The sequence below is a fragment of the Eleginops maclovinus genome, chromosome 15 (assembly GCF_036324505.1).
Source record: "Eleginops maclovinus isolate JMC-PN-2008 ecotype Puerto Natales chromosome 15, JC_Emac_rtc_rv5, whole genome shotgun sequence".
NCBI classification, from domain to species: Eukaryota; Metazoa; Chordata; class Actinopteri; order Perciformes; family Eleginopidae; genus Eleginops; species Eleginops maclovinus.
In genome coordinates this window covers 4,477,940-4,486,680 of record NC_086363.1, presented here as the reverse complement: position 1 = coordinate 4,486,680, position 8,741 = coordinate 4,477,940, and the positions used below count along the sequence as shown (strand labels likewise).

At 40.7% G+C, this 8,741-nt stretch overlaps 2 protein-coding genes across 2 annotated transcripts; both read right to left on the bottom strand.

Annotated features, from left to right (window-relative positions):
- Window positions 1-24: 24 nt before the first annotated feature.
- Window positions 25-3,824, bottom strand: LOC134876782 (neuroendocrine protein 7B2). The gene is made up of 6 exons (XM_063901922.1): window positions 3,757-3,824; window positions 3,134-3,359; window positions 2,523-2,672; window positions 2,263-2,375; window positions 1,527-1,580; window positions 25-957 (listed from the first exon to the last, which is right to left on the bottom strand). Exons 2-6 carry the CDS (start codon window positions 3,357-3,359, stop codon window positions 829-831), a joined length of 672 nt encoding a protein of 223 aa, XP_063757992.1. The 5' UTR covers window positions 3,757-3,824; the 3' UTR covers window positions 25-828.
- Window positions 3,825-4,498: 674 nt separating this feature from the next.
- Window positions 4,499-7,964, bottom strand: LOC134876781 (inactive Rho GTPase-activating protein 11B-like). Its single transcript, XM_063901921.1, has 8 exons — window positions 7,695-7,964; window positions 7,518-7,614; window positions 7,148-7,404; window positions 5,978-6,129; window positions 5,777-5,875; window positions 5,538-5,700; window positions 5,164-5,248; window positions 4,499-4,815 (listed from the first exon to the last, which is right to left on the bottom strand). The coding sequence occupies exons 1-7, from the start codon at window positions 7,868-7,870 to the stop codon at window positions 5,230-5,232; spliced, it is 963 nt and encodes a 320-aa protein (XP_063757991.1). The 5' UTR covers window positions 7,871-7,964; the 3' UTR covers window positions 4,499-4,815; window positions 5,164-5,229.
- Between the last annotated feature and the right edge of the window lie 777 nt (window positions 7,965-8,741).

The window sequence follows — 8,741 nt, the reverse complement described above, 5'->3', positions numbered from 1 at the left end:
TTTTTTTTAAACCCACTTCCAAACTTTGTCAATGCAGAGAAATCGTTTATTTGACTTTACAGAACAAAAATATAACACAAACATTTATTCGGCTGGATGAAGTAACACAACAGATTCAGTGCTGCCTGTAGAGACTTATATACTGCAGTATGGCGACAGAAGCAGATATAGGTACATCAGTATATTAGGTAGAGTATTTACCACGCTACAGTGACATTTAAAGTCATCCTTCACATGACGAAGAATATGAGCTTTATTGAATGTTTGCATCAGACGTGATTAACTGGAAATATCAAGACATACAAAAAACGTACCGTCAGAAACTTCAGAGAGAGTAAATTCATTTCTGTACAGTCATGAATAAGAATAACATTCCCCCAAATCTGTATTCAACTCCTCATTATAATACACTTGTAGATATAATGTACACTGCCTGCAAGATTTAAACACATTGTATTTCAGCATTTTGGGTTAAATGGTTGACTGACATTGTAAATGGCTGACCTATAATTGTTTGTGAACTGAAACGTATTTGTTGGACTATTAATGGCCAGGATCTTGAATACTGATTCCAGATACTTGCATTGTAAAGGATACTCATCTCACAGTCTCTCATACAGTTTATTATCCGTTTTGCTTTAGGAGCTTTATGTTTTTTCCTTGACGTTTGAAACAAAAGCTGTCACATTTTCTATTTTACAGTCCTTGCAGTGAAGTCAAAAACCATTGCTCGTCTACCAAAATGCTTAAATTCATTGTGTTGAAAACTTGCATATCCAGTCCATTCAAACAGCCTTAAATATTACAGAGTGCTGCAGGCGCAGGAGTTTAGGTGGTGGTTCTGCTGGCAGCAGGGACGGTCGGTGCCTCTTCCTCCTCTTCCTCAGAGAAGTGAGGGACAGACTTTTTGGCGACAACGTTGTCGAGCCTCTGTCCCATCAGGTATGGGTTCGTACTCTGCAGGGAGGTGGAGAAATATGTTATTATAGAAACTGTAAACATGAACATAATGACTTAAGATCTGACCAAATATGAACATCTGAATGTGAGGTTTTTAACTTATATGAATTCAAATCTGAAAAAGTGAGGTTAAAGGAATACTTCATCCTCAAATTGTTTACCTGTAGATACAATAAACCCTGTGTAACCTTGAATTCCTAAAGAACATTTTGAATGTCTGCATGTGTCAACAATGAACTGAAAATCAAATCATTTAGGGAAAATTCTGCATAAATGTAAGCTGCGTTTAAAAAAACCTGTCAAAACATGTATTTATGCAAAACAATTTATCCTCATTAACTTAAATTTATGAAGACTTTTCTCCTTTTTGGATTTCGTTCACCATAAAAGCATTCTAGAAAAATGTAAGGTATCAGGCGGTGACTTATTTAGTTATACAAATGGTCATTCTGTGTTTCCAGTCTTCCTTTAAGAGTACCTCACTCTGCCCTGGGACAGATTTCAGAGCTGGCGATGTGGTTTCTCAGACACAATACTACAAAGGAAGAAGACAACAAACATGATACCCTTTTTCTTCTCTTGGGTCCACCCTTCAATTTCTGGTACAAAAGCTCCTTGTTCTGAAAGCAAGCACAGAAAGAAACAAACATTTTTAGACTTTAAATCATGTTTGCCTTCTTCTACAGCCAGAGTCAACAAATCGCCTGAGCAGACGAACACTCAGGAATGAATCCATGCAAATTACAAACAAGTTTAGTTTGATCTTTTAAAAAAGGGCAAAAGTCTCGTCTACATTTTGTTTTTTAAGACGTCACTAGCATGAACATAAGAAACGAAAGCTGTGACTGCTGGGTTGCTTAATCCAAACATCCATTTCTCTTTTTCACCAGGGGAAATTCTTGTCTTTCTGCCCCAACACGACAGGCCAGCACTTAGGTATGTCTAATTCCTTTAAAAAATAAATACAATTTAACTCAGAAAGGACTTTATCTGTTTTTTTAGAAGATTGTACCTCCAACATTGGATGTACAGTATAGATGTGGAGTTGTAATATCTGTTAATTACCAAATTAATGTAAGATTTAAAAAGAAAGGAACAACTGTCATGTGTTAAGGATATATGTATTCATGCGTGATATACATATTCAGATAATTAACTCAGTTTTATAAATATCCTGCTTATATCATAATTTAATAATTCTTGATTATTTGGGCAAAACAAGAAGTACGAATATGTAGGATCATTCATCACCATGATTAATGTCTAACAAACAAAAAGGTAACTGTCCTGCTCTGTACTCACCCACTTGGCCAGCGCTGGGTAGTCGTGCTCGGGGTCGAACAGGTGCTGGTGTTTCTGAAACTCTCTGCTGAACTCGGCTGTGTCCGGAGCGTTTTCCAAACAGCCGTCTGCTGCTGTAGATGTGAATGGACGCAAAAATTCATGCAGATGAATTAAATAAAGCACAGACAGAACCGGCCCTTTTGCATCATGTAAACATCACCTGCCCTCAATACAGAGACATGAACTTGTTTACATTATGTAATTAGAACGAGAGGTACCTGTCTTCCCCAGGGGACAGGGGTTCGGAGGGTCTGGGTACCCGTGATCCTCGCTGAAGTCTTTGGGAACGTTGTCTCCGGTCAACTCAGCCACAATGTTTGGGATGTTTCCAAAGGGGCCGAGGTGCTGCAGCCCCTCGTGAGCACCACCTTATGGAGGGAAACAAGAATTACTAACAGCACAAACACAACAGCACCAGCAGCTGGAAAAAGATTAACAAAACAAATACAGGCATCATGGAGGCCATAACAGTTTTGTTAATGTCATGTGTTTCTATAAAATGTTGTATGAATTTGCAACAACTTTGATAACCAGTTAACTTTCATTGTCCATGTTTAAGCACAAATATTACATTTCTTTTAGTATATTTTGAGGTTTAAGCTGTACGTCGGATTAAAAAATATATACAACAAAGTATTATATTTCTACATTGCTCTCCTTGCACATTCTGTGGTGTTGTTTCAGAATAGACACACATGATACTGCTCAATCCATACTGTCCAAATTGCACTTTTATATACAGCCAATACATTTCTTCCTGGTTTTACCTGGTTCATCTCTTCACATATAAAGGACTTTAAATGCAGTCATCACACGGTGTGTTACTGACCCTGAATGCTCTGAGGCCCCACGATGTTGGTGGCCTGATGAGCCGGATACTCCACCCTGGGCCGAGCAATGCCCAGCTGCTCCATGACGCCGTGCAGGAGGCGCTGGATGTCGGCTTCAGACACCTGGTCCGCCGTGCGAGGGCTGCGGGCTGAAGCTTTGCCCAGCTGCAGGCACAGGAGGAGGCCGAGCACCGAGATCCGCACAGCCGAGATCATGTCCGTCATCTGCGGGGGAGAAACACAGCAGACTACCTTACACACGACACAGCTGCATTTCCTGTTGGACAAACAATGACAGGCCAATTACATAGGAACAGCTCCCCTAATATGGAAAAACGGATTGTCTTTCATTTGATCTGTTGTGGGAGAATACAGACCGAAATCTGCAGTATATTAGCTGTAAATGGAATTAAGACTTGGTGCGCCACTTACTGTGTAAACAGACCCAAGGCCGATGTAAATAGTCTATAAATAGCCTAAAAAAATGACTTCTTAACAGAAAAACACCATATTTTATAAGAAAAGCTGTATATCATCACATTTATTGCATCTAAAATATGATTGTATTGCTACGAAACATAACAAATGACCACAACAGGATTTTAAGGACATTGATTCTCACCGTGTCTGTGCTGATGGGGGACCTGCGTATTGCGCGAGACCCGTGTCAAGCTGGCCAGAAAAAAAATGTCCCCGGTATTTCAGAATAAAAGCTCACTTCACAAACACGATGACAAACTTATTTTAAAACCTGTGTCCTCCTTTTTTTCCTTCGAGCTCTATTCTTATTTGAGTTGATTCATCATACCTTTTATTTCTTCTTGTTCTAGAAATATTTAGTCAACGTTTCCCTCGCCTCTGTTCATTCGTCTCGTTTTATTTTGAAGGGATACACTTCATTTCCACTATCATCATAAGAGCCCATTATGCAACATGCAATCCTCCTCACTTCACGGTTCAGATGCAGTTGCTATGATACCAAAGATTCCTCTCTCCTCATTGGCTGTTACAATGTGGCAATTATTTGTGGATGACCTACAGAAACCCTGCACCGAGCAATCATGCTTAAATGTAATACAATATCATCTTAAACTCTAATTAAAGACAAATAAGAGTATAAATCAATATCTTCTGTCCTTATTATCCAACTTGAGCTATTTTGTTTATTTTACTTCAATACATCTTTATTCCATTATCTATTTTATTGGTGTTTTGTTGTCTGTTTTTTTTTTAAGGTCTCCTTCACCTATACACATTTTAACCAAACTCCTAAAAGATAAACTGATATTCATGACCTAACCTTAACAATTTAACAGCTATTATTAATATTATGTTAAACATAAACACGTGAAAAAGAAAATAACTTTTAAAAAAACTAGAACATTTATTCGCTTGATATGAAAGTATGGTGAAAGTTCACCTACAAAAGTCCTGTTCTCAAATAAATAGTAAAATACATACATTCATTAAAATGTTTAAAATGATAAGGACACTAAACCACCCAGTTAATGCCGATATGCTGCAGTAACACAGAGCAACCCACATTAAGTATTAATATCCTTAAAATTAAATGGAAAAGCGTTTTCTCCAAGGTGTGAGTTTCCCGACACCAGTGAGAACAGGAGCGCTCCCTGCATCGTGTCCTCTGGTAATTCGTGAGAAGCTAACAAAGCGCAGGTCTCTGAAAGCAAAAAGGGACACAAAACAAACAGGGAACATCAGATTTATGTGCATTTAATTTGGGATGTGGTTGTTTTTTTAACATATACCCATTGAAAGGACAGTTTTAAAACACCTAAGTTAGTTATAAAGTTCAGTATATTTTAAGAAAGGCACAAAGGATACAGTACTTTATTATAAAAAATGCACCAAAGGATCATTACTACTACACCCAATCTGCTATTTCAACCCCAAATTACATATCAAGTAGAAACCACATCCCCCACAGGTCTTAGATGCCCTGCTATGTTATAACTTAATTTGTTCAACACCGTACAGGAAAATGAGTTATCATGCTTTAATAATTTACCTTTTTGGTCTCTCTTGTGGGGATTCACATGCCTCATTGACATCAAGGCTGTCCGACAAAGCTGCTTCAGGCTTGAAACTTTGGTCTGTAAACAAGAAGAAGATGGACCTTTATTAATCCACCTAGGATCCCCCTTCGGTTTTCACTCTGTTTTACATGCATATATATATATGCATTAACCACACAGTACACACAGTAGGTGCACACATGCACATGCATTTTTAGTACACACACAGTTTGACACACTATACAAAGTTGGGGTCCCTACAGACTGAGCCACTGCCGCCCCTTAATATTAAAAGCATTTAATAGTGTGCACAAATTAATAAATGTACATCTACTGCAGTCTGTTCCTTTCTTCATATTGTGTTTACCTGCACAAGGCATACAAGGTCCTAAACATCAGGACGTTGGGGAAAGTCTCCAGACCGAGGCTTCTCCGGAGCGTGGGTTTTTCTGTGGATGTGGACTCTTTGCTCTGCTCAGAGACGGCCGGCTTGACCTTTGACGTCGCTGGAATCCAGGGCATCGTCTTCACTAAAGATTTGAGAACATAAAAGAAAGCGGCGTTCATTTGAGTCAAAGCTAACAGCACAACTTTCTACTGCTTTACCTTTCAAACTGTGCTTTCTGTGTCCTCCCCTTGGGTGCTTTAGAAGAGGGAAGTTGATCAGAAACTCCATAGTGTCCATAACGGATTTGGGAATCACACCTAAAGCAAAGACAGTAAAGATCTTAACATTGCAGATATCCAGTCCATTCAAACAGCCTTAAATACAGTATATAGCTCAAGGCAGAGTCTAGGGTTTGTTACCAAATAAGTGAGGACTTTCAGTGAAGGTGTGTAGGACGAGAACTCTGAGTTTAAGTCGCCCTTCAGACATTTCCGCCTTGTTTGGAGGCGGTAAAAGACACGGAGCGAAGACTGTGGCGAGGTTGGAGCAGGTCATCAGGTTTTCAGAGCATCTGACCAGGAAGAGAAAAACACAGATCAATTAACATCATTGAAATAGAGTGGAATCTTATCACTTTCATCCAGTCACTTTAACTCATTGCAGTGAAATTAAGATGGAAAGGAAATAAGGGAAATGTCCATCATTTCAGGCCACTTTCACTATATAAAGTCAGTGTAGATCAGGTCAAGTCACCCCCTGATAAATCTGAGGGGTCCCAAAAATGATTACAGGGACAATCAATAAAAAAACCTGGTCTATTACACCAAATGGAGACTTAAACTCCTGGAATGGACTGAGGCTGGAGTCATCAAGAGCCACCACGCACAGACGTGTCCAGGACATGGGCTACAACTGTCGCATTCCTCGAGTCAAGCCACTCCTGAACCAGAGACAAAGTCAGAAGCGTCTTACCTGGGCTAAGGAAAAAAGAACAGGTCTATTGCTCAGTGGTCCAAAGTCTTCTTTTCCATATAAAAGTACATTTTGCACTTCATTTGGAAATCAAGGTCCCAGAGTCAGGAGGAAGAGTGGAGAGGCACAGAATCCACGTTGCTTGAAGTCCAGTGTGAAGTTTCCACAGTCAGTGAGGATTTGGGGAGCAATGTCCTCTGCTGGTCTTGGTCCACTGTGTTTTCTCAAGTCCAAAGTGCAGCCGTCTACCAGGAAGTTTTAGAGCACTTCATGCTTCCTTCTCCTGACAAGCTTAATAAAGATGCTGACTGCATTTTCCAGCAGGACTTGGTACCTGCACACACTGCCAAAAGTACTAAGACCTGGTTTAATGACCACGGAATTACTTTGCTTGATTGGCCAGCTAACTCACCTGACCTGAACCCTATAGAGAATCTATGGGGTATTGTCAAGAGGAAGATGAGAGACACGAGAGACACGATGGATCACAAAATAATGGTGTTGTGAGATTTTACGATACAATATAATACAGTATAAGCAGACTGTCAAACGTGTCCGTACTCCCAGCTCTCTTTGCACAAGGGTTTAATTTCCCCACATCATTAGATTGCACAAACCTCTCAGAGATTTTGGAGAGGAAGTCGAACAGGTAATGCAGACAGGAGGAGTTTCTGGCAGGCAGCAGACAAGACAGCAGCTGCAGGGCGGAGGTCCTATCCTGCTGGCTGGATAATGCCTGGGCTTTGAGCAGAGCAGCGTGCAGCTCGGGGGGCAGCAGAGGCTCCGGCAGCTCCCTGCAGAACTGCTTGATCAGCGTGGAAACATCGTAAGGGAGGGCTGTGGACAGACAACCCTCTCCTCTATTCAACTTGGCCTGAAAACAGACACAAAGGGGGGACAATTAATAACATCTTGCCATAGTTTGAAGACCAGTGTTTGCTCAAACCAACAGATGGTGCTGTTGGAAAGGTCAAAAGGTTATTTTACCCTAAGGGTCTTGATGCGAGGAAGAGAGCCTGATTTTCTGAACAGGCCCACAGTCCCAGCACGCTCCAGAAGAAAGGAACAAGCGTCCACCAGAAAGCTGAGAAACAACATGTTAACACCACAGAGGAATAAACTCATCTGTTCCAGTTGAATACCTTTTCTAATCCCGCTACTCACCAGGGAACCAGTCCAAACTCAGGAATGTATTTCCTGGTTAAATTCTCCAGAGGAATTCCAAAGATCTTTGAACCACCGATGAACGGTCTCTCCTTTCTCTTCTCAATGCTCCTCACAGTTATCCCATGGAGGATTTGAAGGTGAAACCGGATCACATTACTGTCCGTGATCTTCATGATTCAAATGTCACTGAGACGTTCAAAAGTACACAGCAATCTCTCACTGAAACCCGTCAATGTCCTTCAGTCTCCGGTGAATGAAGGAGGCGGTGCTATTATCCTCATCAATATCACCTGTGGCTCAGCTGAGGAGGAGGTGAGGGAGTGTGTTGTGTTCAGGGTACATGGGGAACATGGTACATTTGAGCGTTAAACTTAAATATAACTTTCAAATCAGCTTTTGACACCAATTATTGGGCATCATATTATGAAAAAACTAAATAGAAAACAATCCCACTGTTAAAGTTGTTTAGCTCTCAAATCTTTTGAGGACTTTTTTGCAAAAATATATGCATAAAGAGCAATCAAACCAGGCCAGCTGAGTCTACAAATGCACAAATTTTTTTGCATTGTGGCCTTCAAACCACACTCAATGTTTGCTTTACCATGCACAAAACAGATATTTAGCTGCCTTAGAGGGCAAAAACTCATTATCAGGGACCCTCATTTCAGATGACTCTGCAGTGGTAGAGTGTATACGGGATGGACAGGAGGAGGAGTACAGAGCGCTGGTGGAGCATTTTGTGGAGTGGACTGGAAAAAACCATCTGCTTCTGAATGTGGCCAAGACCAGAGAGATGGTCACTGACTTCCGGAAGAAGTGGACGTCTCCACTGCCCCCTGTGCGTTTTGGGAGAGGATGTGGCTGTGGTGGAGGACTACAAGAGTGCACCATGACAATGGACTGAACTGGAGGCCCAACACTGAACAAACATTTTTAAACTTGCTGATTGAAAGGTGAATTCACACTATATTCAAAGCATTTAAGAGTAATTTGTTTTCTGCAAACCCATCCCGAAATAATGATGTAATGTGTTGAATTAGCTAG

Bases quoted from the DNA above. Each gene is read 5' to 3' on its own strand.
- LOC134876781 (XM_063901921.1), bottom strand. From the start codon at position 7,870: ATGAAGATCACGGACAGTAATGTGATCCGGTTTCACCTTCAAATCCTC. The intron at 7,405-7,517 runs GTAAAATAACCT...GTCTGTTTTCAG, and splicing joins CTCGCATCAAGACCCTTAGG to GCCAAGTTGAATAGAGGAGA. The intron at 5,876-5,977 runs GTAACAAACCCT...TCTTTGCTTTAG, and splicing joins TGAAAGTCCTCACTTATTTG to GTGTGATTCCCAAATCCGTT.
- LOC134876782 (XM_063901922.1), bottom strand. From the start codon at position 3,359: ATGACGGACATGATCTCGGCTGTGCGGATCTCGGTGCTCGGCCTCCTC. The intron at 2,673-3,133 runs GTCAGTAACACA...TCCCTCCATAAG, and splicing joins GGGGCCTCAGAGCATTCAGG to GTGGTGCTCACGAGGGGCTG. The intron at 958-1,526 runs GTATCATGTTTG...ACCTCCCTGCAG, and splicing joins GACCCAAGAGAAGAAAAAGG to AGTACGAACCCATACCTGAT.